The sequence below is a fragment of the Ambystoma mexicanum genome, chromosome 5p (genome assembly GCF_040938575.1).
Source record: "Ambystoma mexicanum isolate Mex_15411 chromosome 5p, UKY_AmexF1_1, whole genome shotgun sequence".
Taxonomy (NCBI): domain Eukaryota; kingdom Metazoa; phylum Chordata; class Amphibia; order Caudata; family Ambystomatidae; genus Ambystoma; species Ambystoma mexicanum.
Window position 1 is genome coordinate 173,730,413 of NC_090930.1, and position 22,762 is coordinate 173,753,174.

General features: G+C 44.9%; 1 protein-coding gene across 1 annotated transcript in view; it reads right to left on the minus strand.

Moving 5' to 3' along the window:
- Positions 1-22,762, minus strand: part of ATRX (ATRX chromatin remodeler) — a 2,430,811-nt gene that overhangs the window by 2,233,394 nt on the left and 174,655 nt on the right. The window contains exon 4 of the mRNA XM_069612585.1: positions 4,791-4,843. Within this exon, the coding sequence (XP_069468686.1) occupies positions 4,791-4,843 (53 nt within the window). The remainder of the gene's footprint in view (positions 1-4,790; positions 4,844-22,762) is intronic.

The following is a 22,762-nucleotide window of genomic DNA, read 5'->3' on the forward strand; positions in this document are numbered from 1 at the left end:
AATGAGCGTTCTACAGAGATGATGGGCGAGGCATGCAGAAAAAGTCAAAATTGTATTTATTAACACTTTTCCACATTGAACTGTACGTTCTGTGACAGCAAAAGAGGCTAGCGCCAAGAAGCCCAGGCCAACCAGCGCGATGCCAGAGGATGTGCGACCAAGGAGCTGCGCTGTAATTACCAGCACCAAAATAATTGCACCCTAACAACCTGCTTCGGATTCAGAAGCTCCAGAAACATCAATGTGATGAATATCGATAGAAAAATGAATTAAAGCAAGTGGTTTTTGGAATACTGAACCGGTATTTCAGAAGTGCTGCTACCGTTACCACGGGGATGGTGATATTTCAGTAATCGGAGAGATCCTTTGATACAAATATAAGTAAAAAGTCTCCAGCAGTGGTAATTACTGCCATCAGTATTTGACCCAAAACAATACGATCAAACTGTAAGGAAGCCATTCTGAAACTTGCATTAAGTATTTCCTTCAAACCCAAAATGAATTTGAAATAAAAAGGTAGCTTAATTTCATTCCTAAAGCAATCGCATGGGTATGACGTTAAGCTATCTAGCTCTAAGTGACACATCAGATACGATTCGCCCATCTAATCCAATGCCCATTTTCATCTTGGAACTATTAAGTAAAGCAGCAGAAGTTCTAAAATACAAAGCCAAAACAAACACTAAATGAGCCAATCCATTAGTCATCAACACATTTGGGAGCACTGCACAATCGCATTCAAGTTCAAATGTTTGCATCTTTACAACACCTTATGAGCGAACATTTCAGCAGCACCAGTAGGTTGAACTAAAAATCTACACACCACTCCCCCCCCCAAACACCATCTGCTCAGAAGCAATGCCCCAGACCCATTGCCAAAACTGATGTCACAAGGTGATCCCAAGCACCAAGGCAGCCATAAACCAGCAGATTAGCCATGGAGGCTATGATGCGGTCCGCTTTGTTCAATAGACATCGACCTACCCCACTTTTCAATCTAAACGCCACCAGCGCCACATCTTCACTGCATGCCTTTATTCATCCCCTACTGCCAGACCAATGTAATTGATATCCGCACTGTAAATGGGGGCTAAGGAACAGAGATAGCGCTATGAATGGCATGAAGGAGAATTGATCCAAATGGTCTCTGCCTGCTGTGATTTAATTGTCAGGGAAAAACCGAATTGCACACGTTTTAATGATGTTTCCTTCCTGTAGTGCAAGTAAACCGAGTTTACTTGCACTAATCCAAAAGCCCCTATGCATCACTGACTGGGCACTGGATTAGCGGACCTCTCCTCTTTATTGTTGACGGGAAAGCCCTGGCCATGGAAGGTTCCGATATCGAAAAGAACTCTAACCTTGTGCTGGAGAATGAATCTCCTCTCCTCTCCCCTCCCCTCCCCTGCCCCTGGGCTAGATCCTATTGCTCTACAATATCCATCTCGCCCCTCTTGCTTACCTGAGCTCCTCCTCTCATTTCCAGTGTTCTGCCGATGACGCACAGCTTTCCTTCAAACCTCCCGCTACTTCCTCCTCTCTCATCGCAAAATGTCTGTCCACTATTCAGGCATGGTGTACAGTGAACAATCTGTCTCAATGCCAGCAAGACAGATTCTCCTCATTGGGTCACCTATTTCCTCTTTTCCTCCTATCCTATGGCCATCCTCTGAGCCCTCTACCCCCACCATCATGTGAGTCCAAAAACCTTGGGTCATCTTCGACTCTGCTCTTTCCCATCTCAAACACCAGTTTCCTTGCTAAACTCATCGATCAAACCGCATACTCCCAACTAAATGCCTTTGTCGAAGCCAACAATCTCCTAAACACTGCACAATCAGGCTTCAGACCTCGACACGGAACCGAAACCACGCTGACCTCAATCTGGGGTGACCTTAAAAAACACTGCAGACTCTGCGGGATGCGCTGCACTAATCCTCCTAGACCTATCCGCCACCTTTGACACAATCAACCACTCAATCCTCCTCAACCGCCTCCACTCCCTAGGAATCTGTGGAAACGCTCGCAAGTTGATAGCATCCTTCCTCAATAGGAACCAAATGACCCTCTTCTCCTTTGCTTCAGCCGCCCAACAGTCAACACCGGAGTTCCACAAGGAGCGCGTCTATCAGCCCTCCTGTTCAACCTCTATATGTCCACCCTCCCAAGAATAATCCGCTCTCACAGTATTCTGTGCTGTGACTACGCCGAAGACACCCAACAAATCCTAAACCTCCTCAACTCAAACCCCAACAGTCAGCCCGATTTCACTGCCAGCCTCCTTGACATTGATCGCTGGATAACCACAAACCACCTCTTCTTAAACCCCACCAAAACTGAAATCCTGGTGTGCAGCAACACCAAGCTTCTCCCCCAACCTCTACCATGACCATCATCCATGGGCAATCCACCAACCCCCTCAACCACAGTACAAAACCTTGGATGTACGCTCTACTCTGACCTAACCCTCTCGCCAAACCAACGTCTCCAAGTCCTGCCATTACCACCTCAAAATCCTTAGACAAATTTTTCCATACCTCTCCTTTCCCAACAGACTCACCGCTGTCCAATCTATTGTAATGTCAAGACTGGACTATGCCAACTCCCTCTACCTCGGGGTCAAAGCATACCACCACGTTAAACTACAAAGCACAAAACGCTGCAGCCAAATTGCTTCTAGCACTTGGCCCAAGAGATCACACCTCTCCAACTCCCAGAACTCTCCACTGGCTCCTACTGATCAATGCATAAAACCAGACCTCAATACCTACAGGACAAGCTAAAACACTACCACCCACCGCACACTCTAAGATCAAGCTCTGCCCTCCTCCTAGTGACATTAAACACCAACTCAGTCAGATTAGGAGGATCATCATTCTCAGCCTTGGCCCCCACTCTGTGGAACTTGCTCCCACCCCACAATCGACTCACCGAAGACTACGAGTCTTTCTGCAAACTACTGAAAACGTGGCTCTTCCCTTAAAGAATCAATGCTTAGAACAAACGGAATAAATAGCCACAATAAATAGAAACCCAGGGTTATTGAACAAAGAAAACAAAGAGTAAAAGGAGTCAATCTAACAGATAGAAAGACTAAAAACAGATAGTGCGGATGGAACCGATGAAGCGGATGGAACCGGTGCTATGTACCTGTATCCCGAAGTTACCCTATCCATTCTGTCGATTTATATATGTATGACGCTATAAAACGCTGCCTGGCCGCAAGCGCTTCACTGAAAAACCACCATATCACACTACTACACTTACTCTCTCCTAAATGCCATCATTCAACTAGAACAAAGCTATGCTATGACACATTCGGCCTAGCTGTTCTCATACTATCATGACCCCACAAACACCTCATCATTCTAATAAAACACAGCTAGCGGATCACATTCCAGCTAGCTTAGGCGTCTCCTCAGGCCTAACGCAGCCAGAACTTAGTCTTAGTGTCCACCCTCCAGACTGAACACATCCAACTGATTTCCTCAGCACCACACCTACCGGTATGAAGCAGCTATCATGCAACAACCACACCAGCTGCACACATATCCGGTGCGCCCACGCACCATACCACATTCTCTGTGTCTACCGACTTGAACTGTGGTTCCCGAGGGCATTCAACCTACCAGCGCTTTGAGGTCATACCAATGCTACAGAAGGCGCTATATAAATGCCAAGTAACATAACATAACCCTAACATCATGGACATCACCAATCAGCCCAACTGCCAACTCCACTTCCTCAGAGGCATTCTTCCTTTTCTCACCTTCCCCCAGAAGCGCAATGTCTCCAGAGCTCTGATCCTTGCCAGGCTGGACTTCTGCAACAGCCTTTTTTTCAAATCTCCCTCGTTGCTACCTTTGCCCCCTCCAGCTAACCAGAATAGGGCTGCAAGACTTATCCTTGGCGTCAATCCGATGGACCGCATATCTCCAGCTCTAAAATCTCTCCATTGGCTCCGAGTGGCTCCAACGATTGAAATCAAAATCCTCTGCATTACCCACAATGCCTTCTGGGGCCTGGGACCACACCATCTCCAACTTTCCCTCCCAACTACCCTCCTACTAGAGCCCTATACTACTCCAATGGCAACTCTGACACACGCTTCTCCAAGCAGAGTGGGGGGCAGGTGTCTCTTCGGCTGGTGCCTCCCTGCCTCTCAGACTTGAGCCGGAACTCCTTAAGTTCTGGAAACTGCTCAAAATTCTAAAACTCTGCTCTTCTATACTCGGTTCCATCTTTCCCTTCCTTGTTAATCACCCCACTGTTGCTGTGACCGGTGGCCTGACCCTCATGAAACTCACAGGATTCCAAGCTTTCTTCCCAGTCAATACCAGCACACCCCCCCAACCCCAGTGCACTGCCCTACCATTGCAGTCCCCCGTTTCTCAGCTCACCTCCCACCCTTGAGAGTCACCTGCATTAGCACTTAGCCTGATGTTCTCCTGTTTGGCTCCGCTTAGCACTCCCCTCCCGGCCCCTTCTCCAGCACTTGTCCACTCCACCACCCCTCACCCTATCCTCTGCACTCCGTGCACTTGCCCGTCCGAATGCCACGACTGTATATCTACTTTTCTTTTTGCCATTGGTATTATTCCCTGTGTTCCCTTCCCATTTAGCCTTGTGGCACATTGATATGCTCAAAAAATTGGTCAGCAGTACTATTTAAGGCCAAACTTGTTGGGTGAACTTATAAAGCTATTCACTAAGTTACATAAGAACACACAATGTAGTGTTTGTGACTAGTATTTAAAAAATGTGAAGTTATTTTCTGGTAGCCTACTTACCGCTTTGAACGTGAAGATACCACAGACTTTGATCTTTCAGACGAACTACTTCCCTGAGGGGAAAAAACAGAATTAATTTACTTTGCAAGCCACATAAACTGTACGAGAACTGCAATTAGACAATCTAAAATAGCATACAGGGAGCTTTCGATTACATAATGTTAACTAAGGAACATACTGCCTACACAGCTTTACAAAATTGGTGAGAAATACATATACAATCGCAAGCATTACTAAGAACCAGTCATAGCCCCATTTCATGCAACAGTGAAATGAAAATCGGAACCTTTCACACTGCATAGTAAGGTACCAGCATGTAAGCAGTGGCATACGTCCATTGCAATAGATTCGTTTAAATAATCAATTGCAAAAAGACCTTTAAAATTCCCAGCTTGGGCAAAAATTAGCAACAGAAACTAACACAAAATGTAGACCAAGTTAATCTGCAGTAATTCAGTACATATGTTTATTCCGGTGTGCAGTGAAAAAGTCAAACATTATGTCAAAAGTCATAATGTCGAAAAATAAAATTGAAATGTTTTATTTGCATGTTTTTTTGGGTTCTGCAAGTAAAAAAAGGAGTAACAAAAAAAACTAAAAAGGGGGTTTGGTGGCAACCCCCCCATTTCGAACAAAAAACAAACAAAAATAGACATTCGAAATTTCTTTCTTCGACTTTTTTTCGACATTATGACTTTCGACATAATGTCATTCGAAATGATCACTATAAACCGTTTATTCCATCAGTTCGCTGCAACTTTGCAAAGGAAAAGAAAATCTCTGTGCTGCTTGATGCAAGATAACTTTCTCGGTGCAGAGCACCTCTGAGCGCCATCAAGGCAGAACAAAGCAATAGAAGCACTTCAACCACGTTAGGGAGATTTTTTGTTTGTGCAGATCTTACGCCCTCTGTCCAAGCCTCCCAGCACTCCTGCTGGACTCCATTTTCTTCTGACTCCAGAAGAAAAGTAGACCTTTTTATCTCACCCACTTCAGGCAATTTGGGGTTTTGGGTTCACTGGACCATTCTCCACCTAGACTTCTTAGCCTCAGGCTTTCCTATGTCAGCATGATCACCAATGTGGTGTTCTGCTAGGAACAAACCCCACCCCCCCACCCTGCAAGGTCCCGATTGCAATGTTTTGAATTCACTGGGGTGTCCCCAGTCCCACCAGTGCAGGAGTAGTCACATCCTTAATCTACTGGTATTTTTGACCAATTGCAGCACAAGCCATCTTCAATGGAGTCCTGTGGGGGAACTTTCTGTCCACTTAACTTTGCTACAAGTGGCAATATTGCGGCTTCCAGCCATACCCCTGAACATGCTGGTGCCAGACATTACTTTTTACTTTATTTTCCAAATGCCATGCCCAAGCCTGATGCTGCAGGCACGATAATGAATTATAGGGGGCCATACACTCAAAATGGATGCCCTTGATGTTTTAAGTCCTGTTCAAGATGCCATTCCCTTTGCTGGCAGTCATCCATCCTTCCCAGGAAGGGAAGGTCCCTTTCTTTACATGCACCTTCACAAGCTTCTTGCAAGAAGCCCACAAAGGCTCTCCTCTGTGTGTGCTGGCAGCAAGTGGAGAGGGGTCGCCCATACCCCAAATACACAGTGCTCTAAGAGACTGGTCTGTTGCTAGGGAGATTCTGGGCGGCGGCTATCCCCAATTGGACAGCAACCACCAGGTTTGAATGTTGTAATGAGTCCTTATTGGTGGGTTGAGGTTGCCCCATCCCCTTATCCCCATATACAAGGAGACGAGCTGGACCCAGGGGTCAACCAATGGACCAGAAGAAATATGAAGACTACAGAGGGATGCAGGATGACTAGACCAGGGGTCTGACACCTCAAACTTCTAAATCAACAAGGAAGACCTATGAAAGGTGACTTACTCTCAGACCTATCACCGGTCATGCCCGACGCTTGTTGCCAGTTTTCTGTTGCTGGGGCATGCACCGTTGCATTTGCTCTTCCAGGCCCGAAACCAGACAGCTTATCTTGGGTTAGGAAAAATTTCTCTTTTGGCAACTTTCCCTCCATAGTTTCTACGGACCCCCAATCTTTTTCGCTTCATAAAGTCATAACCGGTACAAAAGCAAAGCCTTCAGCTACACTTTCCTTGCATTCATTTGTTATGGGGAAACTGATTGTTCTTCAGACTACAGTAAAGGGAAACTATGTTTTCCATCTTTGACATTTAACTTTTCAACATTGCACACAGCATCTAACAATGCAATGGGGATACTGTGTATCACCCTAAACTTGGGACTCCTGATCCCTACCTCCCAAAAGCCCAATTTTTTTTTAAAGATGGCGCTTACAAGCACCATTGCGCACTCGGTGCGTATTGTGTCCCCCTGTGCCTGCCCGCTTCCTGGTTGTCCCTCTGCCCTCCTCCCGAGTTTTGATTGGACCTTTTAAAAAATAAAAAAAAAGGAAAACAGAGGCCGCAGCGAGGCTCTGCACCAGCTGCTTCACACCATATCCAGCGACCCCCAGACCACGGTAAGGAGTCTCCTGACGCCTACATCCCAAAAGCCCAATTTCTTAAAAAATGTACTTACAAGCACCATTGCACACTCGGCGCGTATTGTGTCCCCCTGTGCCCGCCCGCTTCCTGGTTGTCACTCTGCCCATCCCCAACCCGTCCACTGCATCCGGATTGGTCCACATTCCATATATCAAGGACATCTCAGGGCAGCCCTCTGACCGGCAGCCCCTGTGGCTAAGGGCCCCAAGGCCAAGGGCGGCTCCAACATTGGCGGCTCCAAGATGTGTGTGCAGGTGACGCCAAGGAAGCCAGCAGCTAACACACACCAACAAAAACTGAGTGTGGCATGGGTGGGGAGCAGAGCAAATACTCGGCTCCAGAAAACCACTGCCACTCCATCTTACCTCCCAATAACAGAGTGCCATAATATTAGCATGTCCACACTTACATAGAATTGTAAACATTAGCCTGCGTCGCACATAGGTGGAATTGTGAACATTAGCCTGCGTCGCACATAGGTGGAATTGTGAACATTAGCCTGCGTCGCATGTAGATGGAATTGTGAATATTGGTATGTCCACACTTAGAGAGAAGTCTGAACATTAGATAGGACTTTGATTGAAGGAAAGCATGCCCGCACCTAGATGAAACTTGAATGTTAACATGTACCACACTTAGAACTGAACACCAGCTGGCGCCGCATCTAGACAGGATGGTGAAGGCCAACAAGTGCCACACTTAGACAAAACTGTGAATGTTAGCATGCTAAAGGTCAGGTAACCCACTAAGCAATATAACCTCAAACTCTGCATACCTATCTCACCCAAAAACTCACACAACCATCTCTCGCACCACAAGCTGTACGCACTTCACAACACTGCAACACATAAGCCAGAGCAACAGCACACGTTGACTAACACCGATCCAATACCTGCACCAAAGCTCAGCACCCGGTGTATACCGAGTTGAAGCTGCCAACAGAGCACCACTCCTCTCACTATCCTAGTTCCTCTCCAGCTTAATAACCCATCCCACCTTATCGTTTGCAGATCCGCCAGAGCGCCTGGGGACCAATTCCGTTGGCGACGGTGCGTGGTACAAATACCTTTAACATTTAACATATGTGCTTAAAGACAAGCTGGTGGCAGCACATAACATCTTTAAAATGTTTGCGTTATTTATAGTATGCAAATTCGCGTTTACCACATAGGACTACTAAACATGGCTAGTTCCCTAAAACGGCGAGACTTTTGCTTGCTCTTTCCTGCCTTGGAAATCCCATATAAGGTGAAGCACTTGTTCCAGAAAAGCTGTAGTCATGTGCTAATGCTGACTTTGTGGTTGTGTTGGGCCTAGGAAGGCATCAATTTACATCCATGGTGCCAGAAAGTCCAGGTGTGGGGCATGAGTGAAAACAATAGTTGTCCCCGATTGGACAACTGCTGGCTGTTTGAATGGTGCAGAGCCTTACCATTGGTGGGCTTTCTTCCAAGCTGGATTTTGGAAAAGGACTCCTGCGAACATTTCTGCAGATCAGTGATGGAGCCAAGTATCCCTCGTAGATGAACAGCCAACTGAAGATCCGACGAACACTCCTAAAGAGGCCAGATATTCTTTCCTGCATATGGCACAGTCAAACCCTGTTGGACTACCAGATTCCCCCAAAGATGCAGAGCAGTGCTTCAGCCCTTCGTCTAGTGGAACCAATTAGTCTCAACACCCTCAGGGGTCCTGCCGTCCTGATCCTTAAGTGTCCCTGGACCACCCAATGGACAGACCAGCTCTCTCATGGGCTACCTCACCAGAGTCGCAGTTCTGTGGTTGCACCCGAAACTTTGATGGCCGCGAGCTTGTGCTACAAGTTGCCTTCCCTGCAAATGTCAGCGTCCCAGCCTCAAGGGTTCCTGTCCTAGAGAAGCTTCTTTAACCACGACTGGAAGGACAGCAGGAAATTCAACCTCCAGCAAGCCCCAGTCAGCCCATCAAGTCATCTGGGAAAATCAGAGCGAGGGGGCTAAGTAAATACAAAGGATATGTCTCACCTTGTAATCCAAAGGATAACATTGGGCATCAGTCCCTTTATAACCTAACATTCCATTCCACTGCCTTTTGGTCGTCAAACCTGGGTAGTATTTCCTGAAAGAGAAAACGGAATATACTTACCTTGTAACCTTGTTGATTATCTTCCTTTGAACAATCACACACACCACAAGCAAAATTAGAACTTAACTACAGAGACATTATGGAGCAGCATTGTGGTTCCTGTGACTTCTGGGCACAAGGCTGCCACCCTTCTTAGGGATTGGGCTGCTGAAGTAAGGGGAAAGTCACTTGTGTGTTCGTTCCAACTACATTGCATTTTGTTAACTTACCTCTGATGTTAACTAGTTCATTTGAATGCATTTTTAAGAACCTATGGTGGGTGTATACATATGGAGTATTGTGCAATAAGATCACATGCTAGTTTTTTTTAGTGAAGGCTTTTTTCCCCTTAAGGATGAAAGAGGAGCCCTGCTCCTAGTTTCAGCAGGGAGGCAAAATACTCTCTCCCTGACCTGTTCCAGGGTATATCATCATATGGCTTCACTAAAGGTGACCTTGAGTCTCCTCAACGGACACTGTGACAGTGAGGTGAGAACTTTACTTAAACAATTTACCCCCTTGTGTTCCCTTACTTCAGGCGTGACACCTTGGCCCTAGTAGGACATTGTCACTGGAAATAGTGCATCTACCAAGTTTAGAAGCTGTAGTTCAGACCAAGTAAGGTCTTTCATCCACACGGAGGTCAACAAGTTGTTCGATCTAGAGATAGTAGAGACTTCCAGTAGACTTTGATATAACCCAGTGGTTTTGGTACCAAAAGCAAGAATGTCTGACTTCAGATACTGTGTGGAATACAGCTCTTTAAAAGCGGTCACTAAGACAGATGCCCACCCCCTTCCACAAACAGGTTGGTGGACAAGCTAGGTGCTGCCAAGTACCTCAGCACCTTTGACCTTACTGCAGGGTATAGGCAAATATCCCAGACAGAAAATGGCAAGAAGACTACATTCTCAACAGCTGTGGAACTTTACCAGTTCAAGTTTTGCATTTTTGCATCTTGTACTCATGGTGGCCCTGAATCATGCTGTTCCCCAACTTCATCTTGTATCCTGGCTTGCAACATTGTGTTACTACTGACTTCTGCAAATGTATTCGCTCTCCCCTCTTGCATCTCCACTCTTTTTGACTGCTTACTCGGTTCTCTCCTCCCCTCTCCCTTTTCCTCCACTCCTCCCCTTACTTTTTTCTAAGCACTTACTCTATCAGAATTGTCCCTGGACCTAGTATGATCGGAACCTCGTCTGTCGCTCCCCCGTCCTCTTACTGCCCCCTGCCCCCCCTCCCTCCCTCCAGCACTATCTGAAACGTTGTCAGGCCTAGTACGATAGTTGCTGGTTTTGTTCCTCCCCTCCCTTTCTGCACCCCTCTGGCTCACCTTTTGTTTTCCTCGGCTCAACCAGAAATGTTGTCAGGCCTAGTACGGTAGTCGCCTGTCTGTTTACATTTCCTTCCCACTCTCCCCATCCCTTCCTTATCTATGTCTCTGCACTTGCACTATCTGAAATGTTGTCAGGCCAAGTACGATAGTTAATTTCACATCCTTGCTGTTCATGGCCTGTAAGAATGTCGTTTTATTTTCCCTTGTTCCCTCCCTTGCCTTGAAGCGTTTGAAACACATTGTGTATAGGCGCTATATAAACTATATCAAGTTAATGCCATTTGCTTACTTTAATAATTTATACTGCGCAAACCATGCACCCACAACAACACAAAAGACTAACAAGTAAGCAAATGAGATCAGGGCAAGGAAAAAAAAAAGTTCAGACAAAGGAACAGGTTTAATTGAAGAGCAGAGTTTTTAATTTCTTCCCAAAAAGTTCCATAGACTTTAAACCCCTAAATTCTGGATTAAGTCTACTCCAAGCTCTTGGAGCCGCATCCTGAAAGGCTCCTTTTGTAGCTTTGATGGTGTTACATCTGGGCAAAGCCGACTGATCGGTGTTATTGGACCCAAGATCTCCCATGCGTTTTTTTTCTTTGAGCAGATCCTCTAAGTAGGAAGGCATCTTGGCCAGTCAGCATTTGTGGGCGATTAGCAGCAGGCGATTTAGTAACCTTGACTCAAGCCAGTGCAGGCCCTCACCTCAAAAATATGGTATCTCCAAGCAATACCAGTAACCACTTGTACTGCGCTAATCTGTATTGCCGCTAATTGATTACAATCCCCTTTGTTGATGCCGTACAACAGACTACAGCAGTAGTCAATTTTAACACCCACTATAGCCCTTGCGATGGTATCAGCATTGGAGAAATAAAGGGACGGAGATGGCCAAGAGCTTGATGCAGTAAGCCGAGAATGAGACAAGATTGCTAACGTCAGTTTTCATGTTAAGATGTTGGTCGAGGAAGATGCCCAGCGTCTTAACCTTCTTTTCAATGGGAATTCTGTTGTCTTGGCTTAAAGAATGAACCTGCCATTTGTTAAAGGTTAGTCAACCATGTCCTGAAAGGGTTATATGAATTCTGCACGGCATATCTGGACGATATAGCAGTTTTCAGTCCTACATGGGAAGAAAATTGAAGACACCTTGAGATTGCGCTGTAGGCTCTTCAGCAGGCCCACTGGACCATAAAATCTACCAAATGCCAAATTGGTCAGGGTGTCGTGACCTATCCTGGGCATGAGGTTGGTGGAGGCAAGATTCAGATTACAGCTGTACAAGACTAGGCAACTCCCACAACCCAAACCCAGGTGAGCACTTTCCTATAACTCAGTGGGTACTACAGAAATTTCATAGAATATGGACCTATAGTTGCCCCTCTGACTGACCTCAACTCCTAGAAAAACAAAGATAGTCACTTGGATTGAGGATTGTGAGAAGGCCTACAAAGGACTGAATTATTCCCTTCGTCAGGCCCCCTGTTCACAGGGCATCTGAATACCAGAGAAGTTTTATCTTTCGGACAGATGCCTCTGACACAGGGATAGGTGCTATCCTTTCACAGTTGGGTGACAAAGGCAGGGAACATCCTATATGTTTTATTAGTCACCAGCTTAAGGACAGAGAGCTCATGTGGGCGACCGCAGAGAAGGAATGTTTCTCTATTGTGTGGGCCCTTCGGAAGCAGAGACTCACTTCACTGTGCAGACAGAACAGAAGCCCTTAAAGTGGCTAATAAACATGAAGGGAAAGAATCCTAAATTGCTAAATTGCTCAGGTGATCGATATGCCTTCAAGGCCAGGTGCACAAAAAAGCAATGCTGATGGGCTTTCCAGGATGTATAACCAACTGGAACAGAAAAACCATCCAGGGTAGATTAGAATCCCCTGTCCCTAGTCTAAAGGGGGGGGGGGGGGGAATCTTAGGAAAGATTTAGTTTAAGGCAACTGTCACAGGAAGTCACAGGAGCCACAATGACTCTCCCCATAATGTACTCTGTTAATTTCTAATTTGCCAGTGTTGGTGATGGTTCAAAGAAGATTTTCCACAAGGTTACAAGGCAGGAAAATTGTGTTCTCGTCTTTCAGAAAATACTACCCAGGTTAGAAGACCAAAGGCAGTGGAATGGAAGATTAGGATAAAAAGGGACTGGGTCCCAATGTTAACCTACCAAGCAAGGGGGGAGGGAGAGTGATGTATTGGTGTGGGGGGTTGTGGACAAAGTGCTTTGCGTTTACTTACCATCTGACTCAGATTTTCCCAGATTACTTGATTGACGGGGGAAGATTAGCGTTGCTGGAAGTTTAGATTTCCCACTGTTGATGCCAGTGAGAGGTTCCCAGGTGCAGCGGGTGCAAGGATTCTTCCCGTCAGGTCCAAATGCACTTTGCGATGAAGAAATGCAAGATTCACCAATGCAGGCTCTTCAGGACACTTCACAAGAAAGGGGAAGGCGAGTTTCAGAAGTGGTCACTGTATACTGACAACAGGTATCCTTCCAGTCGCTGTCCTGTCCACACTCGCAATCCCGCACTGTATTACACACAAACACTCGTATATATGAAGAACATGAGTGCACAGTTCTAGATCTAGAGGACAGATATATAAACACTGTCATTGCTTTTGTTATTTTTTCATTAGCCAGATGCAGCAACCCAGAACCGCAAGACACAAGAGATCCTGAGCAAGCTTGCAGATGAATAACCCCATGGGACTACAGGGATATATATGGAACCGGATAGTCACACTTGGTCCTAACAGAGAACCTAAAATAACATGGACAATATAGAAACTATTATAAAGGTTAGGAAAATGACAGCAGGCCTCGAGGCACTGAGTACGAGACAAGCAAAGGGGATTCAGGCTGCACAGAGCAAGACGTGCAAGAACGGCTCACAGCCATGGTCACAGATACAAGGAAACATTCTAATCTCCAGACAAGGGGACCAGCTGCAGGAAAACTGAATATATCGTCATACAGCCAAACGTGACAATGGACAGTCATCCGTGGTGGGACAGGAGAGCCGATCCCAGCAAGCCAGACAGACAATTGTTGCGATGTGAGGAGCATATTGTTATAGGCAAAGGTGGTACACACAAGTAACAATGCAGACAATTGTTCACATCACCTTGAAGAGGTGCACCACAAGCTGAGAACTCGATCGACTCCCAGGCCTGGGGAGATCAGCTCCAACCAATCACAGGTTAGAAACCCAGGGGTGGATGGCAAGGGGCATGAACCAATGGTAAGCCCACTACTCTGCAACAATGTAATAGATAGTTTCTTGGGGATGGAACAATCAAGCCACCTGACATGCAAGGACCAGTAGAATACACCTATAGGGTCCCCTATAGGCAGCCATACTCTCAGTAGCCAACCCCTCGTGCCGATTTTTTTTTGGGGAAGGTCAGTTCCAGCAACTCAATGCAATTTACAGCACTAATGAAATTGTTCGCAACCAAACGGGGAAGTGCGACAAAACCCAGATTGGTTCAAAGTCATTGTTTGGATCCCATCCGCGCAGAAAAAAAAAATGAAAATAACTCTGTCCTCTGAGCAAGGAAGACAGCGCCATCCGGCAAACATGCGCAAAAAACAATCAAGTCAAAATACCGCAATTGGTGTAAGGCTCATTAGAGACAACTGCTCAACAGGACGCTGAACGAATGCTAAGCAACATTAAATCAAAAAAAGTTGCAAAAAATTTGGTCATTGATCAACAATCTTGACACTACACAAAACGCAGTAAAGTCAAATTCAATCACAGGCACAGTTTGGACCGATCACTTCTCAAAATTCAACGATCCAACTATGAACGTTTTAGTAGATCATAATGAAGAACAATCAACATAGTCAATTTTTTAATAAATATCAAGTCAATAAGAAATGCTATAAAGAAACAGGGTCCTGATGGCCTTACCATTGGCCATCTCAAACATCCTAAATGGCCATATATTATCTTGCTGTTATTCTCACACGTACTTACAACCCAGGAAATTCCATCAAGGAAAACAGCAATTATAATTCTAATATTTAAAAAAAGCCCAAGAACTATACCATTTAACTACAGGCTGATCGCTTTACTCTATGTGGTTGGTAAGATGTTTGCTTCATTCGTAGTGAAACAACTGGGCAAACTGAGTGCGGCATCCGACCATCGGGACCCTTGGCAAAGTGGCTTTGTCAAGGGCATTGGTACTTCATTAAATCTATTCATCATCAACATCTTCAAGTCTCAGACTGAAAGATGCAAAGAAAAAAAATAATGTTTGCAGCATTCATCGATCTTACTGAAGCGTTTGATTCAGTAGATCTATCAAAACTGTGGTACAAATTATAACAATGGGGGTGTCCAAACGCAATTCACCAGGCAATCCAAAAGCTGCATTCAAATACTACAATACAGATAAGTCTCGACCGCCAGGGCCTGCTAACAAAATCTATTGCAACAAAGGCCTTAAACCTGGCTGCCCTTTGGCAGCAGTTTTATTTAATCTTTTCACCTCAAATTTGGAGAAACCGAGATTGGTCGCCTTCCATATGCCGACAACTTAGTCCTGCTGGACCAAACACCAGTAGGACACCAACGGCAATTGAACGCCTTGCAGGCGTATGTCCAAACAAATGGGCTCTAAATCAATCCCACCAAATCCAGAGTGCTGGTTTTTGGCGACCGATCACTAAAATCTAAAGAAAAAGAAAATGCATGGCACATAAACGGAGAGAAGATATCGCAAGTGTCAGCGTTTACTTACCTTGGTGTATGTCTTAATGACAGTAAGTGACAAACCTAGACTTGATTCATTAAGATAAAGCTATAAACCTTCCCAGCCAAGGTAGAATTTTATCAAAACGTTACTGTGAGTTCTCTGAAACCGCTGATCGACTTCTATAGACAAAGCAGTACCAATACTTACCTATGGTGCCAGGGCAGCATTTACATTTAAATCAGAGAGCTGGACTGTTATAGAAGGGCTCTTTTGGAAAAGTGTTGAGAATCCCTTTAAGTACACCAATACAAGCCACGTGCATGGAACTGGGACTAACTTCACTAAAGGTGATTATAACATGAAATTCACTTGCATTTTACCGTAAATGCTTACATCCTCCAGCAAAATCTGGCTTTTGTAGTCTGAAACAATGCACTCAAGAAAAATATTAACCAAACTCTGCAAGATTGGAAAACTGTCAAGGGATTATAATGTATTTAGATGAATCTGACCAGACACTGCTGGAGAACCCAGATCAGATTAAGAAAAAGCTCTACAGGAATCACTGGATCACTACACAAAATGAAAGACAAAAGCTCAAATTACACGGAAGATCATTGCTAGAAGGTAGAGTCTTGAACACTATTCCAAAATATCTGAAAATCTCTCCAAACGCATTGTTCAGGGATCAATACCTGAGGTTCAGGTTAAATCTGTTTCCCACTGGTGAAATAGTGAACATGCATTCAAAACTAAAACAAAAAACTGTAGACTATGTCACAAAGAGGATACAAAGGAAACATTGAAACATCTGGTCCTACATTGCACAGAATTCGATGGAAGCAGAACCCAGCTGATGACAGAATTCGCAATCCATTATGCTTCTAGACAGCCGATGGTTGGAACTGCTAAAAGGATCACGATTGCGACTCACATTAGCAATTGTTAAGCTTATATTGGTAATCTTTAAGAGACTCGATAAGCTTATAATATCATAAAAGGCCTACTCAACAATGTTGTTGGCAGGAAAACAAGAGGGTTGTCCTTACCGCTTCCTGGACTATACATCCCGTTATCTAATCTGAATTGGACATTTTGTTCCGCACTGCTAATTTATTACTGTCATTTTTTTTCCCTCTTTGATTTTCTCTTTTGTTCTTTCTCTATGGGCCTGATTCATGGAACAATTTCCTATGAGATTGCGCCATTATAAAACACTTCCATGAATCGGGGCCCTCTCTTTTTCCTTGGATTCGTTTTTATGCAATAAGAAAGGCTTAGGGTTTGTAAATTACTAACCATAACATGCCAATAAAAAAAATAAAAGAATAGATCCAGTGTGTACTAAAGGGGGGAGACACCCCCACTCCAGTCTATAATCTGTACTAATTAATAGTGGTAAACAACTAACCAAGCCTTCATTGATGCCTAGACACTCCATTTTGTGATGCCTGACACCATCTTTCGCTAAGCCCAAAAATGATCTCCAATACTGCCTCTCCCCCTGCCCAGTGCCTCACACAGACAGCCCAAGCCACCTCTGCCTCCTGCCAGCTCCGCACAAGCCCTATTCTCACGGAAGTCCAGCCATTCATTGTTGCAACATTTAGTATAATCCCAGGCCAGATGAGCTCACGGAACTGTGTGAGACCAGCGCAGGCTCCAGCCCATGTGCACATCCATCTCCACTAACCTGCCTGTGCTCCCTCGACCACTCACCCCACCAGGCCACAGTCCACCAGGCCCATGCCCCTATATTCTTTTGATTCAGATACACATCTAACCCCTCACAGTGAGGACACCCACTACTACTAATCCTATGCACCAATATATCCTTCATGAACCTAACTCATATCTACCCGTATCATGAGGCATCAGGTAGATCAAAAACCCATAGGGTAGGCACCTGGGTCTAGGGCACTGTTTTATGAACCCTCTGGGCACAGGGGTTGGAATGCCGGTATATCCGTCAATGGGTTCTGAAAGTTTTTATGCTTGCCATTTGTCTCATAATCAGTTCCTGTCGTCTTAGCTTTTTTGTCTCACCTTTGAAAAAACCTTGATTAAAAAAACAGGAAAATTTGGAACAGAATCAGAACTATGGCTATAACAACTTCTCTAGACGAGACAAGGGGACCTTACAATCGCTGACTGAGAATGATCAAATTGTCATAAAACCCTCTAATTATGGATACTGAGGACTATAGAAAGATGGTCCTGGACCTTTTGGGAGGGTGCCCAAGGTATAGACAACTTGGGAGCGATCCCCAGAAGAGATACAACAACTCGTAATACCCTTCTTGGAGGAAGCAATAGCAGAAGGACATTAGTGCTAACGAATATGAATTTCTGAACCCAAAAACACAGAAAACCTGCCTTTTAAGCCTTACCCAAGGTACATGAAGGAAAAATACCATCTCCAGGGAGACCAACTGTCTCGGGCATACGATCAATTTTAGAACCTTTGTTTCTGTCTGTCGATTTCTTCCTCAAGCCAGAGGTCTGCAAAAAAGATTCAACTGCAGCCCTGCACTTGACTAAGAACCGGCCCTTCAATCCAGAATCACAATTACTAGTGACTCTAGATATAGCATCCTCGTACATTAGGATACCTCAAATGGCAACCCTGCAAGTGATAGACTTCTTAGAAACACGGATGCCCCCATTAAGACACCCATAACTATAATCATGCAACTAGCTGAAGTGGTTCTAACAAAACTATTTCATACATGAGAACTCTTCTTAGCAAACATCAGGCACTGCAATGGGTGCGCTTTCGCACCAAGACTGGCCAATTTGCACATGCCAGACTGAGGAGACAGTATTCTACTGTGCACCAATCCCTGGTCCTCCAAGATTAGGTTGTGGTCAAAGTACATTGACGATGTCTTGATGGTATTTAATGGTGATGAAGATCTAAAGGCTTTTATGATTTGGCAAAACGAACGAAAGCGATTCATTTTTTATTATTACGTTTATTGAAGTATACAGAACATCAAGTTTCAGTATTATAACTGTAGAATTCATCGCAAATAATCTACACACAACTACCATCCCCAACCTTAACAGAAAGTAATGTAAAACAGACCAACCCATCATTTCATGTCTTCCAAAACTCTACCCCACATTTGATCAAACAATTTCATTTTTTTGTTTCTGCGAAGAATAACCTTCTCAATCCTTGAAACCTGCCTTAAGCCCTCCACCCATTCTGAACAGGTCGGCCTCTCATCACATTTCCATTTTCTCAAAACTATTTCCTTTGCTGAATTTGCAGCCCTCAAAAACCAGCATTTCTGTGGATAAGAGTTCTTCTACTTTATCATCCTCACCCAAGATGATAGTATTGTAGTCAAAATCTTCTTGCAACAATAGAACCTCATTAATCTTCTCAGTGACTTCCCTCCAAAATGTCCTTAGCTCATAACAATCCCAGATCATGTGCTCAAAGGAACCAACTGCATGTTTACACCTCCAACAAGCCTCTGAATCAATCATCCCTCTCGCATGAAGTGTTTGGGGAGTCCAAAAAACTATTAAGAATTTTGATTTGTCGCCATTGCTCTGCCAGATTAATGGAAGTCAGGCTCACATTTTTACAAAGAAACCTCCATCTCTCCACTGACCTATCAGAAGTATCTCAGACCAGATTCTGAACCTTCACTGAGACACACAGCTGAGTTTCAATCCACTTCCTGGACCTCAACCTAGAAATAAGGAATGGAGCTATCACCAGCACATTCTTCAATAAACCAACTGACCGGAACTCTGTACTTTAACAGCTACCATCCACCTAATCCAAATAACTTGCAATTTGGACAGTTCCTCAGATATCGGAGGAACTGTTGGAGCATGGCCGACTATTGAACAACACGGGAGGACGACGGAATCAAATGAAAAAAGAAAAAAAAAAAGAAAATCACAGTAGTGTTCAGTTTCTCCCCATTTGTTAACAAGAGAAGAAAAGAAGTTCTTAAACTTTGGCCCAGTCTCAATGTTGGGGATGCGCAACGGGGAAAAAAAAAAGAAAAGTCAAGATTTGCGATCAAGAGGAGACGAAATATACGTAATTCACTCATACACATGTATAAGGAGCCAAAGGAACAAAAACAATATACTTTGTGGAATCAAGCAGCCCCAACAGGCCACACTGCGTGTGGCCAGTGTAGTGCATGCCCTAACACAGTTAGATCTGTAGCTATCGACATTGGCTGGAGATAACCCTGGATCCAAAGGGCCCTCACGAATTGCAATAGCAGTAATGTAATCTATTTAATTACATGCCCATGCATGCTGCGATATGTGGGTATGAACCCACAACCCTTAAAATCTAGGTTGGCAGAACATTGCTTGTGCATTCGCACAAAAAAAGTGGTAGCTACAATGGTAAAGCACTTGATTTAGAAACATCACGGCCCCACAGACTTTACAGGGACCATCATTGAGAAATTGGCTATCCCCAAAAGGGATGGTAATCTACTACACAGAAGAGAGCAACTATGGATTATCCGGTTAAAACTGATACTCTCGGTCTCAATGAACCCACGAGTTGGCAAACTTACCACTTTGTGAAAAGGTAACTCGTGGTCCTTCCCTGGTTGAAAACCTTACTGAGTTCTGAGGAACTGCACCAGTCTGCAGTTTAATGAACAGACCATACCCCTTGAGCTTGTAAAATTATAGAAATTTGGAACATCTTCCAAATAGAAAACACAACTACATCAGTAAGATCGCTAGGGTCCAATACGGCTGTACATCGTACTAATTACACAGCTGCCAGTAGCAAAATGAGAGGAAGTATGCCTTTTGTATGAAATAAATGGCCATTACACCAAAAATCGCACTAAAATATGCATGGATGGGATTAAGACACGTTTTCAGACGTTGCAGGCACCAACAGGACAGAGGGAGCCTCGGGTGTCCAGCATCAAGTAGCATCTATTCACAGTAAATGTGAATAAGAGATGCTACAAGATGGCGATGTTGGGTAGAGAACCCAACAGCATTTTGATTTCAGCGCATGCGCAATGAACGCTATGACAAATGCGGAAGCATCTGCCACAAACAAGATTCTCGGAACGGGCGTCTACACCGAAGCAGACCGCTCGGTTGTTCCGATGGAAGGAGTCTTTATCCCATCCGCATACTAATCAACAAGTGAGTCACAAGTTTCAACACAAAGGGGAATTTCGAAAATGCTTGTGAAGAAGCAGCAGGTAGGGGAGGTATTGCCCTTAATAGACATGTCGAAGGGAATTGAGGCACTCAGATCTAAGCCTGAAGCCCTTTTTCAATAATGTGCCAAAGTGGAAATGGAGCAAAAAGCTACGAGAGAGGATGTGTCAAATTATTCTTATTGAAAAACCTGAAGATCCCCCCTCCCCCTGTGGAGCCGGACAAGCAAGATCTTGACCACACTAAACAGTCACATCATCACCAAGTAAACAAGATTTCCCCCAGATGGGATTTATGTAGTTGCAGACAGTGGGAAGCTAGAGCCCATATGTGCAGAAATATCCCTCAAGAATGCCACTGAATCCACTTCCCCCACCCCCAAGAAAATACAGGCAGGTTAAGTAATTTGCGGGCCAGAGGAAAAAGCAAAAAATGACACGAAAGATATGCAAGAGCCACGACCCAAACAGCAAAGTTTCCCTGAGACCAAAACCCTAACAATCGTGACAAAAAAGCTTCTGGATGGGGAAACCAGACAAGTTCAACTCAGATGCCCATTGAACGGATGCATCTCTAATCCACAACCTCTCCATATTAACAATGACTCGAACGCAAGTAACAAACAGGTAGGTCAACAACGACGAGAGGGCCACAGACCAGCAGAGTCAAATCTACCCTGTCCCTCCTGGTCGCTCAAAGAATTCAAGGTGTAAAGGGCAAGAGGTAGGACCATTGGTGACAACAATATCTGCGGAACAGTCTGCAGGGCGTAACAGGGTGGAGGAAATAAGGGGCCCAAAGGCCACGACAACTTGGAAGGGCTGAGTGAACTTGTTAAGGCCAGTACCAGTCATCAAAGAGGCAAATCAAAGACCCTTATTGGTGCAAGGAATGAATTAACATAAAATTGGTGGAAAGAAACCCCACAGCAAACAGCCCGTTTCTGAACAGAAAGTGACTGCTGGAGTGGTTACTGCTGGTCCCAGATTTGGCTTTGATATCTTCTAAAGATTTTATAAAACTGGAGCTCGCTAAGATTTACAGTGTGGACAACTGGGTGATAATGACTTGCATTTCTCCTGTGGTGATTTAAAGCATAGGTAAAAATCAAGAAGCATTAAACCAACTGGGATTTGAAATGTAAATTCTCATCGCCACTACCCAGGAACAGTCTGGCTACTAAGAAAACACAAATGTGCAAAGGGGGAGGGCTTTCGACAAAAATGCCTCAATCAGAAGTCAGAAGAGTGGAAGGCCAATGGTAAGAGATCCAGGCAATCTCCCACTGACAAAAGAACCCAACAAGCCCCATTATGGCACTGTCTATTTTTAACCAGGTTACTCACCGTAGTGGCCACCTTACTCCTAAGCCCATAGTCCCCTTTCCTCCATACTTATGGAACATCTCTCCGTCCTGTGGGACGGGACCAGAGCACTTTGTAAAAAGCATCACAAAACATTTTTGTTTTTCCAAAAGTTTTTCCTTTTTTCCTTACTCTTTCTTGCGTGGGGCCCGGTACGCGGCCGTAACACCGCCCACCTTGGCTCCGCCCCACGCATCGCCCATCAGTACTTTTCTATCACCAGGTCAGAGACCTATTAGCAATAACAAAGGAACCTTATTAGAGGGGACGGCGGGCGGGCGTATGGAGGAAAGGGGACTATGGACTAGGAGTAAGGTGGTAACTACGGTGAGTAACCTGGTTATACTCCTACGTCCCGTCCCCTTTCCGCCATACTGATGGGAGATTCCCAAGCACTCCTTACAGGAACTATGGGTGGATGGAAATACCCCTTACTGAAACAGGTTCTTCAGCACAGCCTGGCCGAACTGAGCGTCAGCCCTAGAGCTCATATCGAGGCAGTAATGCTTACAGAAAGCAGATGGGGAGGCCCAAGTAGCCTCTCTACCCATGGACTCCCAGGGAACATACTTCTGAAAAGCAACCGCAGCTGCCTTGCCTCGCACTTGATGTGCATGGACACCCTTAGGAGGTTCAGCTTTTGGACGGTGAAAGATTCCATTATACAGGCAGCAATCCATCTGAAAATGGATGCCTTCAACGCCGGCCTGCCCTGGGGTTTACCGAAGGTCACAAGCAG